At 39.1% G+C, this 15,825-nt stretch overlaps 3 protein-coding genes across 4 annotated transcripts in view; 2 read left to right on the forward strand and 1 right to left on the reverse strand.

Annotated features, from left to right (window-relative positions):
• adcy3a (adenylate cyclase 3a) overlaps positions 1-15,825 on the forward strand; it is a 216,899-nt gene that overhangs the window by 75,810 nt on the left and 125,264 nt on the right. The gene's annotated exons all lie outside the window — the stretch shown is intronic.
• On the reverse strand, positions 5,941-8,641 carry LOC148067023 (uncharacterized). Its single transcript, XM_087806097.1, has 2 exons — positions 8,501-8,641; positions 5,941-7,914 (listed from the first exon to the last, which is right to left on the reverse strand). Exons 1-2 carry the CDS (start codon positions 8,520-8,522, stop codon positions 6,419-6,421), a joined length of 1,518 nt encoding a protein of 505 aa, XP_087662223.1. The 5' UTR covers positions 8,523-8,641; the 3' UTR covers positions 5,941-6,418.
• rrp15 (ribosomal RNA processing 15 homolog) lies at positions 7,948-15,106 on the forward strand. 2 transcript variants are annotated; one of them, XM_087806099.1, is made up of 7 exons: positions 7,948-8,443; positions 8,844-8,953; positions 9,066-9,113; positions 10,534-10,886; positions 11,904-12,001; positions 12,061-12,244; positions 14,335-15,106. In XM_087806099.1, the coding sequence occupies exons 4-7, from the start codon at positions 10,539-10,541 to the stop codon at positions 14,476-14,478; spliced, it is 774 nt and encodes a 257-aa protein (XP_087662225.1). In that variant the 5' UTR covers positions 7,948-8,443; positions 8,844-8,953; positions 9,066-9,113; positions 10,534-10,538; the 3' UTR covers positions 14,479-15,106. The 2 variants fall into 2 exon arrangements, with proteins under 2 accessions (XP_087662225.1, XP_087662224.1); XM_087806098.1 differs by lacking the exons at positions 7,948-8,443; positions 8,844-8,953; positions 9,066-9,113 and adding an exon at positions 9,930-9,980.

The raw sequence follows: 15,825 nt of genomic DNA on the forward strand, positions 1-15,825 counted from the left end.
CACCTCCCTTATATGATTAAAGAGCGCAAGACACTATCACTAGCTGCCTCTGTGATTGTCTTCCGTTTTTCCACTGCACCAAATGTTGAATTTCTCTGTGAGATTTTACCAATTAGATCAATAAAGTATATTAAATTCCTTGCTCCTTCCTAGATGCAACACTAATAGACTCAGGGAGTAATTAATTCCTCGTGCTATTAGGCTGTTTAATTCTGAGTTTGGGGGCAGGAGTGTAGAGGAAAGATGATTTTCAATGTTATTCTTTGTATCCTTTGTCTTTGTTAATTTTCTTTAATCTATGTTCTTTATCTTTAGACTTGATTTGTGTCATCTTAGGTTAGGTTAGGTTAGGTAGAACTTTATTGATCCCTCAGGAGGTCTCCTTCAAGAAATTGTTTTTTTCCAATTAGACACAGCAATACAGCAATTATTCATAAAAATAAGAACAAGAACAAAGAGAAATAAAGAGAAAGAACAAGATGACACAATCTAAGTCTAAAGATAAAGAACATAGATCAAAGACAAAGGATACAAAGATTAACATAGAACAGAATGTCAAGATACTTTCACTCCACTCCTGCCCCCCAGAGGGTTGGTACTTTCCCCAGCCGTAGACTGAGGTTGAAGATATGCTGGAGCGGCTCAGCTAGTTCAGCAGCGCAGGTCTTTAGCAGTCGAGCAGACACCTTGTCAGGACCAGCAGCCTTCCCTGGACGAATCCTCCGAAGTACATCGTGTACCTGGAGTGGACCTCCCGAAGTCCAAGACCAGCTCCTTGGTCTTTGAGGTGTTAAGCTGCAATTGGTTCCTCTCACTCTAGTCCACAAAGTCACGTATCAGACTTCTGTACTGGTCTTTGCTGTTGTCACTGATGCATCCAACAATGGCAGTGTCGTCAGCATACTTTTATCAAGGTGGGAGTAGATCCGATGCAGGAGGTGAAGAATGGCAACTGGCAACTAGTTCAGCAGCGCAGATCTTTAGCAGTCGAGCAGACACCTTGTCAGGACCAGCAGCCTTCCCTGGACTAATCCTCCGAAGTACATCGTGTACCTGGACTTAGTGCATCTTGCACTTTTTTTTGCTCTTTGTTCTCGTTCTTGTTCTTGTTTTTTATTAATATATCGTCTGTGTTGCTGTGTGCTGGCTGGAAAAACAATTTCCCGAAGTGGACCTCCAGAGGGGTCAATAAAGTCTTATCTATCCCTGTTTCAAAGTGGCCCGTCACGAGAGGGAGGCGATGGAGACCTATATCCGAGACTTGCTGGTTGCTTGTCTTAGTAGGCCATCCTCTTCTCTTTTGGGGGTTGGATTCTGTTCAGAAGGAGGATAAGTCTCTCCGACACTGTTTTACTATCGCAGCCTTAATGCCATCACTGTTAGGAATTGCTTCCCCCTAAGTGGGAGCACTTATTGACCACTCATTTGAACCTCTTAACAAATCCACAGTTTTCACAAAACTCGACCTACGAAATGCCTACCACCTTGTACGTGTCAGAAAGGGTTACGAGTGGAAGATTACTCACATTGGGCACTTTGAATACGTAGTGATGCCTTTCAGACTGACTAACGCTCCTGCTACCTTCCAAGCCCTGATAAATGACGTGCTTCGTGTTTTTATTAACGTTTTTGTTTGTTTATTTAGATGACATTCTAATCCTCTCCAGGACCCTTGATGAACACTCACAGCACCTACGACTAGTTCTCTAACGTCTGTTAGAGAATAGACTCTTTATTAAGCCGGAGAAGTTTAAGTTTGGAGTCAGTTTTGTAGGTGTAAAATTTATTTTAGGTCAGGGCCATCCCTAACCAGATCCAGCTAAGATTGAAGCGGTAGCCATGTGGCAGGCCCCCACTAGTCTCAAACTGCTACAGCATTTTCTGGGATTCGCTAATTTTTACAGGAGATTCATTAGGGGTGATAGCAAGGTCGCTGCTCCCCTCACCCAGCTCACCTCCACCATGCACCCGTTCATCTGGACCCCGGAGGAGATTCTCTGTCCTCCAGACACCTCTCTGCAATTCATCATGTAGGTTGACGCCTTAGACATTGGTGTAGGAGCAGTACTTTCCCAAAAGTTTCCAGACAACAACAAAGTACACCCCTGCGCATTCCCACCTGGCTACATCCTTTTGGGTGATGGTTGGTATCCTTGAGACCCTCATCTGTCTGCTTACACCCTATAAGGTACCAGTTGATGGTCCAGTCCAGCGGCGGGTCAACTTCCATCATACCATGGGCCGAAGCATTATAGAGCGGGCCTTTGGTATGATGAAGACAAGGTGGCGATCAACTCTGTTTTGGGAATTGGAGGTTAAAACTACATTTGCCTCCAAGGTCAGATTAATGTGCCTTTTTGCACACTGGACAATGGGGACCCACTTGAGCCAGATGTTGACATAGTAGATAACCTACCCCCTCAACCTCCACCTGAAGACCAGACACACCAAGAAACATCTGGGACTGCTCCGAAAGACAGACTGGCTGCCCAAATGTTTATTGTGTATTGTGTGCAAAATATCTTTCATTTCTTACTACTTGTGTGTTTTGAAGTTGTTTTCAAATGTATCTAAGATGTAAAACATGTAAAATGTATTTAGGAATGACAACAATACAACAACAAAAAAAATATTGTCTCCAAACGCACGAGAGGAGACCATACCCACAGGGTTGACCGACGGCCTGCCACCAAGGACTTGGTGCATCTGGTCGAAGTACTGCCAGGTTGCAATTGCGTCTCGACCCCTTCGGTTCCGCTACCCGTCTTCGGCGTTCTGAGGTCCTTCCGCACATGCACAGAAATCGAGACAAAGGAGGCACACAGAGGGAGAAAATACATTTTTATGATTACAGCACCTCCAATTCTAGGTCCGCTGCTAAGGGTGTGGTCTTTTGCATTGGATAAGCTTAGTGGTTCCCTGGACCCGGAAATTCTTTATTTCCAGGAAGCCAAGAAGGCTGTAATCCTCTAATTGGTCATGTTTCTCTTTGCTGATGTGTGAGAATCCCTCATTTTTGGAACTCTATTTGTAGATGTTCCAAAGATGTTTCCTTCAATACAGTCGTGTGTTTTGGACGGATCTCTGACAGGCCATGGAGACAACTAGGGTCAGGCCTGCAGTGTCAGCAGGTCACAACACTAAGGCTTGTTCTGCAAAAGGTTTCTGCCTTCTAAAAGAAAGATTTTTCTCACTACTGTCACACTGTGATTCACTTATTGTTTGATTGTTTTTCTTTTCTCACATATTGTCTTACTTAAAGTGTAAAGTTTCTTGAGATAACTTTGTTATGATTTGACACTTTAATCAAAGGTAATTTCATTGAGAGGGCCCATGAAGTACAACCCCAGGATTATTTTATATAATGCGATTGTAAGAAGGATGCAAAGCTCCCGTAAAAAGGAGGAAAGGCGGTGAGGATGTCGCGCCATTCATAGTACCTGAACTGTATTGGATAATCTGGGGGTCTTTACCCCAAAAGCCCAAGCACAAAAACTCGAACACAAAAGACAACTTGCAATCAGAAAAAAAAGAAAAGAAAATCACTAATTGTGACTGAAATGAATCGCAATTTATCACATATTTTGCCACTATTTTATATTTACTTATTTGAACCCACTATTGGGATAGTTTGGTTTTTTTTGCATACAATTTGCTCTGTTGGCACGGTTAAAATTTTGCATCTTCAAATTTGTTTTCCGCTAAATCCATACATGCAACAAACCTGTTTTATACATTTTGAGTTAATTAATTTAATTCAAAATCTAAATCAAAATCTAAACTATTACTGCAAAAAAAAGTGCTTAAGTTAGAGCCATTTTTTCCTTTTTTATAACATTATGTCGTAAGGATAATGATATTTTCAAGGGGTTAAGTGCAATACATTCACAATAGATAGGTTTGCATGATTCTTGGTTTGCTAAATTTAATTTTCTACAAAACACAGCGTTTTACGTTATTCATCAACTGATTTGGTTGCATTATCTCAGGTATAAATCATTTCTTGATTCGAATGTTTTCATCAAGGTATTTGATCCCAAAGCAAAACCTGTTGAGATCTGCTGCATTAGAGCCTTGTTGATTCATTATCTCCTTCAGGGAGACCTCTTGTGGTCAGTGACGATAGCATCAGGAAAAAACAAAAAATGTTTTTTGTCACCTTTTACATTTTCTAAATTGTTGCTCAATCTAAAACACTTTTTTTTTCGTCCAAAATGACACATTTATGTCAACAAAATATCCAAATACCTCTGAGGTGCTTGTCTGTAACGTCCATCTTGAGTTGAAGCCTCGACGGTACTCCTCCCAGAAAAAAATAGACAAGAGTATATTTTATGCTTGTTTGTTGTAAAAGCTTTAAAGGCCAACATCCTACCGGATGTACTCAGTAAGTACTCTGGGTAGATATCATGAGCGCTTCCAGTGTAGACAGTATCGCAATAACTAACCATTATAGATATTACAGACAAGCACCTCGAGGGAATTGTTTGTCTTTATGTGTGTAATTTTGGACGAAGACAACTGAGCATCAGTCGTTACATTGAAATTCTTCGCCCTTAGTCAACATGAGGTTGGGTAGAAAATAGTCATATCAGTTCCGGTTCCAACGCAAATGCAAACAATCAAGATAACATGATTCTTTTAAGTTTTATTAGGGTCACAGAGGTGACGGGGGACCAAAATGATTTTGGCCCCTGTTTAAAACTGAAAATGGTGAAAGGTAACACACTGGACTGACCCAGTGGGTCAAACCTGTTTTGGTTTAGATGTTGAGATGTCACCACTGTTATCTTGTCCCTCAGTGTCTGATCAATATCGTCCTGGATTCATGTCGATGACTAGCATGTTCTGTATCTCGAGTGTCTTCATTCGGGCATTGATAGGAATGAGAGATAAAAGTTGTGCAGCAACTGTCAGCAGCTTGTTCTTCCACATAATTGGGCTCAATCATAAACTGCCATTCTTCTTCTTCTCCATCTTCTAACTTACATACTTTGGAACAACCCCTCCCACAACCTATGTCCTTAAGGGGGAAACGGTGTACATATAAATCGATTACAGAAAGTTAGTTCTTTGTGAATTAATTTTGGAAAAGACATCTACAGAAGAGACATTACATTGATATGTAATCAAGGTAATTAAGGAGTTTTGCCAAGTTTACTGTTAGCCCCAAGTGTTATTTCATACAGATACACATTGTCAAAATGAATCGACCAAACCAAACATGTATATCTTTCCTTTCACTTTTCTCCACCCATTCAACCCAGCATTAACACGTTTCTTCACCTCTTTTCCACAATCTCTACTGCTCTGGACTGTTGACCCTAAATACTTAAAATCCTCCACTCCCTGTATCCTCATTCTAACCTTCATTCCTCTCCTTTCTCGAGCATATCTCCATAACTCTGTCAGTCTGTCCATCACCACCACAAACACTCAGAGCCGAACCCTGATGTAGTCTCACCTCCACCTTGAACTTTACACGTCACATGTACAGCTACACCTCACCACTGTCTCACAGTTGGCATCTATGTCTTCTAGGTCACTCCAGATTTCCTCTCCGACACCCTGTCATAGGCTTTTTCCAGATCTACAAAGACACAATGCTGCTCCCTCTGACCTCCTCTGTATTTCTCTTTATTCCTAAAGCAAATACTGCATCTGTAGTACTCTTTGTAGGCATGAAACCATACTGATACAAATGCTGACTTATGCTCTCAGTCTTGTTTCCACTACACTTTCCCATAACTTCATTAAATGGCTCATTAACTTCAACTTCAAAGTCATACTAGCAGTCGCTGAGGCAAAAGATCCAAGGATAACTATTAGCAAAAGCAGAGGAGGCCTCATGTCTGTCTGGTTGAACCATTTAGGGGATCAGGACATTTTTAACAGATTATATTGTGTCCTTATGGTTATGTTGAAGAAACACACTGAAGCTGTAAACCAACACATTTATTTGAAAAACGTATAACTTTGATTATGAGCAGTTTCTTTTAAAGTTAAAGACCTGGAAACATGTTCTTGTTGTGAAGGTGTATTGTTGTATTATAATGGCATGTTTGTTATTTTATGCGTAACTTTTCATTAACATCACACAGCGTAGTCAGTACAACATCATGCAGTTTATTTCATTATACACATTGCAGTAAAGTCGCATCAGAATAATTATCGCAAAAACAAATAAAGTCAGAATCATTCAGATTACAATAACCTTTTCCAAAACATAAAAAGAAGAGTCAAGCTTGTTCCACTTTTTACACTTGTTGGTAGAGTTCGTCTTTATCTGCTTTTTTGGTAACTGTTCAAAAAATGTATATGAGGAAGATGATGATCAATACTGGTCTGTTACTTGACAATATTTCCAGGTTAAAATAAAAGATGCAGTGGTATCATGACAGCTGGTCCGGATGAATTCTCAGAAAGGATTAGTCATAGCAAATATAAACGCGATAGGAATTTGCAATCCAATATTGACCAGATGCAATTTTCCTACTGCAATGGCTCCAAGAAGCAAACCCACCACAGACCCAACCGTCCCGAGCCATGAGGACCACTGCCGAGCCATGGCTGCAACTGCACCCATTGATACGCCTGCTGCCCCCACCACCGCCAGCAGCGCTCCAGCCCTCCCTCCATTTCCAAACACTGGTGTTAAAGCCTCTATTGCAGCGAGAAGACTTCCTGCCACCAAAGCTGCCCCAACTATGACTTTTCCTTGTCCCGCGGCTTGCCTCACAAGAGGGCCCCCAACTGTAGCCCCCAGAGCCAGCTGGCAAGTTTTAGCTACAAAGAAAGAGGTTTTCAAAGCCTCCAAAGAGGACTGGTGATTCATGCGAGTGGCTATGTCCTCTTTGGACTGCTTGTGCCCGGCTGCATGCATCTTCATGGCAGTGGTTACAACCACCTGGCCAGCATGAAGTGTTAGCATTGCAATGACGAACGTCGCTATCATGGACATGAGGCCCACCAGCATCCAAAACTTAAAGTCTGAAGATTTGATAAGGAAGTATGAGATGCCTCCTACTAACACAAGCAGAGCAATGAATACAAACTGGTGATTACCATATCCATACGCTCCACAGCATGCTGTCACCATGGTAACCACCATCATTGGTATGCCAGAGAAAGCCAGGAAGTCCACATGTTTGATGACCACAGTGTTGATCCAGTCTTGAATGCTTCTTTGCTCCATCTCTGCCTCTTCAGCCTCTATTTTCCTTCTCAGTAGGTCATCTCTCTTTTGTCGCTCATCTGCCCATGTTGAAAATTGGTCAACCTCATGGTCACTTTCTCCATTCTCTAGAGCATGTATCCTCTGCTCTATCTGCACCGTCAGTCGAATCCTCTGCTGGACCTCCGTGCTTTGGATGGTTTCCTTCTCCCTGGTCCAGGTTGAGGGTGGGAGAGTGCAGCAGGCTTCCCCTTGTATCCACAAGTGCTTGAAGACGAAGTGCAGCACAGGCTTAAACGCCGTGAAGATGCACAGAGCCCAGAGAAGACCCACCATTCCGGAGATCTTTACAATATACTCAATAATCATCCCAAAGGTGGCACCGCTCAGTGTTGTTCCAGCTGCACCGGCCAGTCCTGCCGATGCCCATAAGCCAGTAGTGTCTCTGGGGTTGAGCCCACAGCTCCTTGTCATCACAAAGGCCAAAGCAACTATTGCAGCAAGAATAACGCCAGCTACTACTGAGGTCATAGCTATGGTTAGACCTGTGGCCCCGGTTAGTGTCCCCAAACCGAGGGGACCCAACGTCTGGACTGCTTCGGTTACCGGCTTGAGAGGCCCTGCTGCGATCATTAGGGCCAGGGTCCTGTCCACCGGCTCCTCTACAGCCCCCAGTACGACACCAGCCACTGCCCCCAGTATGAAGCCCAAAGCGCCTTCCTTCCATGGGCTCTGCAATCCTGAGGCGGAGAAAGAGGTTAATGATAGGCTTACATGATGCAGAACACAAAAGATGTGTCATTTTAAACAGTTTGGAAAGAATTCTAGACATATTAGACATAAGCTCGAAAGCTAATCAAACTGATATCTACTATATAAAGGATAATATCCATATGTTCTTATTGGTTTCCTCCAGTAAAGAAAATTATTATATTAAAAAAAAAAAAGAAAGAAGAGAAATATTTAATATCTATTTTAAGAATAGATTTAACCCTTTCTACGTTAGTACAGATAATGTGACAAGAAGTGTAGGTGAGCCTCTGGTTAGAAGTCAATACATTTATATATAAAACAATAATGACTGATTTTCCTGTGTATTTAAACATGAAGTGAGAGGCAGAGAAACCGCATGGACCGGTTGATCAGGTTTGACAAGCGCATGCACTCGTGAAGCCTGACCTTCTTTTCACTTTTACCAGAACAGAAATTCCAAGAGTACAAGGTGTACTAGATTTGTTTAAAACGTGCGCCAACTGACGGTTCTAGCAAGTAAGTGTTTATTTCACTGCATTACTAACAAGACATGATCAGAATCGAGACACTTACTGAGTTTTTTCTGAGCCATCATTTGAATCACAGCAGCCTCTCCTAGGACAGTTCCTCGGTCGGAGCAGTCAGAAAGTGGTTTGCCCAGATATCCGAATGTTTTCTGGACAGGACACTCCCTCTTTTACCTGTTCCTGCGACAATCTCTACCATCTCAGTTGACATTTTTGATGTCACATGTGCCTGTTGCTGCTTCCTCCGGCACTTGTCAATCTCACACTTACAGTTTCCGGCAGACAAAGCATGCTATTGTTTTACTATAGGCAGGATAATATTGAACAACACCTTGCATTTCAAGTTCATAATCATGTTTTAAATTTCTTTTCGCTCTTTCTCTTCCTAGGGGAACCTTAAGCGCAGGCTAAGACCCAGGCCAGCTGAGAGACAGACTCTCTAGGGTCCTACCCTGGACCCTGAAGTGCCCCGAGAACCTCAACAGCAAGGCGTCCGGAGGTATCCTTAACAGATGCCAAAGCATTTCAACTGACTCCTCTCAACGCAGAGGAGCAGTGGCTCCACTCCAAGCCTCTCCCGGATGATCATGTTTCTCACCATATCTCTACAGGAGAGACCAGTCACTCTGAAGAAAACTCCAACCGCTCGTACCCACAAGGTTTTATTATAATTGTGCTTTTTTTTAAAACAGGAAAACTGATATGAAAAGAGGATTCTTCAACAGTAGGTGGTGAAGAAAGACCTAACATAGCATTGAGAGGCGTCCATGAAAAATTGCATTTTATTTAAACACAAATCATGAAAAATTGGACATTCACATATGCCAATTATATTTTCCATAAACCAAGTAATGTCCTCAACTGTGTAACCAGTCATGTATATCCATCCATAGTGCTGCATGGGAATTTGAATAAATAAATAAATGAATTTAGAATGAGTTTACAATGGAAAAAATATTGAATAGCATTATGGAATGACATCATATAATCAGAACTTTATTTAATCTAACCATTACGTCACAATCGAAAAAAGGCTTTTTATATTTAAATACACATTAGATACTACTTTATTTTACATTCTGTGTATTTTATGTGGTTAGTATCAGCAGTTCCGAGAACAACTTTTAAGTAAGTAAGTAAGTAAGTAATATTTATTTATATAGCGCTTTTCTAGACCAGGGTCACAAAGCGCTTAAACAATCAAAACAATATTCAATAAAGTATATACTTTAAAGATCAAGATAATACTGAGAACAACACAGGAGTTCCAGAAAATCAAGGAAAAGCCAACAAATAGAAACGTCTTAAGATGTTTCTTAAAGGAGTCAGAAGTCGGTCAGTAATAAGTTAAGGACACCTTTTTTTTTTATTTAATTTATTTAGTTTGGTGTAGAAAAGAAGAAAGAAAACCGAAAACGGATATGCGGAACCTTTGCGTTGGCGGTTGTTCTCGGCGGAAGCGTGTCTATGTTACACCAAAATGGCGGCGGTGATGGAGTCACATGTACAAATAGCCAACGATTCTGGTACTTTTTAATTTCACTTGATTTAAAATTGTAAAAAAAAAGGATTATGTTACGTCGTGAAACCACTTAATCTGTCGTTGTCCGAGACCGTTTTATTCAGATAACAAGCGTGTATTACTATGTTTAACGTATATTTTGTTTCATGTTAGTTAAAACGAATCAAACGTTTGTTGTGTTGAAAGAAACTACTATTAGAAATATGTTTCTGGGTCCAAACATTATCACCATCTTAAAACGAACAAATGTATAAGCGAGGACACGTGTACGTTTGTTTCCTTTTTATCTTTTATCTTTAGACTTAGATTGTATCATATTGTTCTTTCTCTTTATTTCTCTTTGTTCTTATTTTATTTTGATTTGTTTTTTTATGAAAAATTGCTGTATTTGCTGTGTCTATTGGAAAAATAAACAATTTAAAGTTCTACCTTACCTTACCTTTAAGTTATCTAAACAGTTTTGTAATTAATTGTGGCGAAAAGGTTCACGTTTAAAAAAAATGTACTTGTGAACCCTATTTGTTTATAACAAACAATTGATCTTCATGAATGAACAGATAAGATGGAGACGACGCTGGAAGAGGTCAACGGTGACGACGATGCATCGGGCGAAGAGGAGATCTCGGGGGAGGAAGGAGAAAGTGATGGAAGCTCAGAAGAGGGTGATGGAGAAGATGACGACGACGAAGATGACGGCGACGAAGAAGATGATGCTGATGGAGTTGTGGCTGAAAAGGAAAACGATGCCATCAAGGACGATGACAATCCCAACGCCGGCTGGGCCGAGGCGATGGCCAAGATCCTGGGGAAGAAGACCCCTGAGAATGCGAGCGGCATTCTGGTCAAGAATAAAGAGCTGGAAAAAATGAAAAAGAAAGAGAAGGAAGCAAAGCTGGAGAAGAAGAAGCAGGTACAGTCAATACCACTGGTTAAATGGAGTCACTTTTTTTATGACTTTTATTTGTTTCTTGTTTCAATACTAAGTTTTTCATGTGTGTATTTCTACTGTTTGTTTAGTTAAGTTAGTAAGTAATTTGTATTTATATAGCGCTTTTCCAGACCAGGGTCACAAAGCACTTAAACAATCAAAACAATATTCAATAAAGTAAATACTTTAAAGGTCAAGATAAAACTGATAACACAACAGGAGTTCCAGAAAATCAAGGAAAAGCCTGAACAAATAAAAACGTCTTAAGATGTTTCTTGAAGGAGTCAGTAGATCATCAAACACAGATGTTTCTTGAAGGAGTCAGTAGATCATCAAACACAGATGTTTCTTGAAGGAGTCAGTAGATCATCAAACACACATGTTTCTTGAAGGAGTCAGTAGATCATCAAACACAGATGTTTCTTGAAGGAGTCAGTAGATCATCAAACACACATGTTTCTTGAAGGAGTCAGTAGATCATCAAACACAGATGTTTCTTGAAGGAGTCAGTAGATCATCAAACACAGATGTTTCTTGAAGGAGTCAGTAGATCATCAAACACAGAGATGGTTCCAAAGCTTAGGAGCAACAGTCTGGAAGGATTTCTCTCCTCTGGTCCTGAACCGTGTTCAGGAACCATCAGTAGATTCTGATCCACTTGTTGCAGGACAAGAAACTATGTATGTTGGAAAATGTTTAAATAATATGTATTAATCAGTGGCTGCAGTGAATATAGTTTAATCATGTTCATAACTTTTTATGCTTTTCTTTTCTTGAAAAAATCTGGGCCACTCTTCACAATACATGCACATGACACCCACTGCTATAAAATGTCCTGAAAAAAAGATTTCTGATCAACTGACCAGTTGTTAACACTAGCTCAGCTAATACTATCACTTATTTATTTATCAATCAGCTGTTGTAGCCAAGCATCAAACTGTTCAAATGCTAGAAATGATGCGTCCCGGCAGTTTGAATAAAGCTGGTGTCTGTCATCAGGTGGACCAGAAACGCACCTGGGAGATGATGTGTCGAGTCAAACCAGACATCGTCCGGGACCGTGAGGCGGAGAGAGCGATGCAAAGAATCGCTACGAGGTGAGTGGGAAGTCTCACCTGCCGTGATGTCGGTCACTAAACTTGATGGGTTCCTGCAGAGGCGTGGTGCAGCTCTTCAACGCCGTCAGGCAGCACCAGAAGACCGTGGACGACAAAGTCAAGCAAGTAGGCGGATCTGAAAGAAAGAAGGTCAAGATTCTCTCTGCTGTGTCTAAGAAGGACTTCATAGATGTGTTGAGAGGAACGGGAAAAAGCCAAGCTAAGCTCAAGGTCGAAGATGCTGTAAGTTGATTCTTTTTTTTTTAAATTTATGTTAACCTTATGACCTTTATCCTTAAGAAATACTTAGTAAGTACAAATGTTGTCAAAACACATTAGAACATCAAGATATTTATTCACTGACTATGCATTCACCACTGACTAAATTGAACTTTAGCTGCTTTGCTGGAAACCTAAAACTTTGTCTAATGTGTTTGTGGTATCCATTGTATTGACTCTGAGCCCAAGAGAAAGACCCCGACCTTCAGCCACCGGGTCACTTTGACCCAGAGGCCGCACAAGGGTTAAGAAATCATTCACACGTCCACTGACGAATAATTCATAGAAGTGACAATGTGTCAAGTTCTAAAAGTCAAACTCAGGAAACTTTCTTTTTTAGGGCTGAAGGATTATTAAAAATAATGAAAAACTTTATAAATATTGCAATTAAATATGCGATTATTTTTCAATGTTCTCTTTTCGTGCATTTTTCCCCTAATGCAATTAAGTAATTGACTTAACAGTAAAATGTATTTATTAGTGATTGTTAAGATAAAGGCTATTAAGCACACATTAAAAAAACGGAGAAGGTTCATGAAGTTGCTATAATTACAGTTTTAAACAAACATAATATATAATTTGAAGCCTTGTAAATATTATTCACTGCAAATAGTTTAAAACACCTGCAAAAACGCGCTAAAAGGTGTAGTGTAAACATTTATAAGTCAATAACAAATCACACAACCTTCAGTGCAGAGTAAAGATAAAGTGCAAACACTTGTTTTCTAGCATCTCCTGTTATAAAAAGAAATGCAAATGAAATATACGCCTTCCTTAATGTATGTATTTGAATCGTGTGATTGTACAAGGCAATTAACTGGATTAGCACACACACGCAAATAAGCCATCAGCGCACAAACACGCACACACAGTCTCACCATTCAAATTACAAACCGATGTCAGGATGTAAACGTGTTGAAAACACTGGAGGTTCTTTCATCCATCGAAGCTCCCATTATATCAGATGATCGTTCGTGTGTGTCGTCAATCATTTATTTTTGGCTAATAAATATAAATGTTTACATCAAACCTTTTAGCTTTTAAAGTATTTGCAGTGAATATTAACATGACTTCAAGTTACATGTGTTTTAAGTGTAAATAAAGTAACTAAATTAACCTTTTCAATATATAGTTAATTTGCCTTTATCTTTAAAATCACAAAGAAATGCATTTTATTGAAAAGTGAATTATTTATTGTATTGGAGAAAAAATGCATCAAAAGTGGACACTAAAAAAATTGCATATTTAATCGCAATATTTAGGAAAATAATCGCAATTCGATTGTTTTCAATAATCGTTCAGTCTTATCCTGGAGTGACACTGGGAAACAGACGCTTCCCTGTTATTCATTCAATTCCTCGCTTGGTGTCGCTGTTTCTCAAATTTGACCAGAGTAGACCCTTTATTTTTCTAATGATGTTTTTACCCTTGTGCTTGTAGTAATCGTTATTTACATTTTAAATATCAGAATCCGCTCTGATTGCCCTAGAATACTGTTTTATATATATATATCTATATCTATATAGATATATATCTATATAGATATAGATATATATCTATATATCTATCTAGATAGATATATATCTATATATCTATATAGATATAGATATATATCTATATATCTATATATCTATCTAGATATATATCTATATAGATATATATCTATATAGATATAGATATATATCTATATATATATCTAGATATATATCTATATAGATATATATCTATATAGATATAGATATATATCTATATCTATATCTAGATATATATATATATAGATATATATATATAGATATATATCTATATAGATATAGATATATATATATATCTATATATATATATAAGCCACATTCAATTTTCAATAATGATAAAAGAAAAGCAGATCAAACAAATTATATTAAGTCCAGAAGCAAAAAAATAATTAAAGTTTCTACTAATAATGATATGAGCGGTGAACACGTATATTGTTGTGAACACTCTTTAGAATCATGATTGTGTTAAAACTTGATAATGAAGTACAAGATAACGGATGGATCTCTCAAATACTTGTGCAGGCCGAGGCTGGAGAAGGGAAGCCCGGCTGGAGTGTCCTCCGAGACGACTTCATGATGGGAGCCTCCATGAAAGACTGGGACAAGGACAGCGACAAAGAGGAACCAGAGACGGAGAAACCTGCGGAGGACATGGATTCTGACTGACACTCTGATCTTTAGAGACTTTATTGAGAGTGCTGTCGTATCTCCAAGCACTGCAGGTGACAGTTGCTGCGTGAATGCTGAACCATGCAGTTACCATTAGGACAACATATTTTTTTAAGTCTATGAGTGCAGCTCCTGGACCAGAACAGTGGTCTATGAGCATAAAAGTGGACGGAAATCATCGATGAATTGTTGAGTTTTATCCTGTTTAAAAGTGATCAGGTGAAGGACAGTCTAGTGACTAAACCGTGTCTCCAAATCTGGTCTTTTGCGTCTCAAGTAGGATTTCTGTTTTTATGTAGGAGAATTGATCTTCCTATCTTGGGTTCAAGAATTGTATCTATGAGGTCTTGGTCCATCAAAAACGCTGAGTAGCTCATTTACTATGATCCTTTGACTCTTTAATAGCTGCTCTCTGTCCTTCACCTCATCAACCAAATATTAGGATCCAACAGACGGGGATGCCATGAAATCTCGTGAAGTCGTCTGTAAACGCTTAAACGCTGTGTTTATTTTAATATTTGTGATATAAACGTACTTGTGTTTAGAAGGTCATGGTGAGCATGATTTTCAGTGATACCTGGGTATTGATGAGAGCAAGTAAAATAAAGCCTTATTTGCTGGTGAATGTTTTAATGAATGCGTTTTATATTGAACTTGTAAAATGTATAGTTAGTTGTACATACAAAAGAAAGAAAACAGTAGAAAGTAAGTTAGTCATTTATATTTGTAAATCGTTTTTCACAGACGAGGGCCACAACACGCTTTAACAACCAAAACACAAAGCTATAATACATGCTTAGCAAAATAGATTAAAATCTAACTAAACACTAGGATGAAAATGGAGTAAGAAGTAAAACATTTCTTCAGTCTGTAGCAAATTGCCAAATATTTCACATAGATATCCATATAAATACATAATATATAAACACAAATAGCAATACATGATGTATACAGATACATACCACGTTATTATACCGTAAATGTATCTTTTCTGTGTCTATATTTATCACCATCGTCTTTAGTTCTCACACTTTCTCTTCCATATACTTGATTCAAAATAGATTTTTGTACCTTCTTTTCATAAACACATTTATATCTGTCCTTCCCCCTGATGGTTCCAGATGCTTTATATGAAAGCGCACATGATTAATCTCTGTCTTTGCCATTTTAAGGATCAAGTCTACCCTTAGATTATATCCAAACTCCCTTTCCATAAACTTACTTTGTAGGCTTTTTTTTTTTGTCCATTTAATATTTATTTGCTTTGTACATTATTTGTCTTAATGGCATAAACCCAAAACAATTTCAGGAATACAGTTTGTGCCAATTGCGATAGTTCCAAAT

The sequence above is a fragment of the Callionymus lyra genome, chromosome 13 (assembly GCF_982586985.1).
Source record: "Callionymus lyra chromosome 13, fCalLyr1.hap1.1, whole genome shotgun sequence".
Taxonomy (NCBI): domain Eukaryota; kingdom Metazoa; phylum Chordata; class Actinopteri; order Syngnathiformes; family Callionymidae; genus Callionymus; species Callionymus lyra.

Coding starts and splice junctions, on each gene's coding strand:
- LOC148067023 (XM_087806097.1), bottom strand. CDS start 8,522: ATGATGGCTCAGAAAAAACTCA. Junction 7,915..8,500: donor GATGGCTCAGAAAAAACTCA/GTAAGTGTCTCG, acceptor TCTCCGCCTCAG/GATTGCAGAGCCCATGGAAG.
- rrp15 (XM_087806098.1), top strand. CDS start 9,935: ATGGCGGCGGTGATGGAGTCACATGTACAAATAGCCAACGATTCTG. Junction 9,981..10,533: donor ACAAATAGCCAACGATTCTG/GTACTTTTTAAT, acceptor ATGAATGAACAG/ATAAGATGGAGACGACGCTG. Junction 10,887..11,903: donor AGCTGGAGAAGAAGAAGCAG/GTACAGTCAATA, acceptor GTCTGTCATCAG/GTGGACCAGAAACGCACCTG.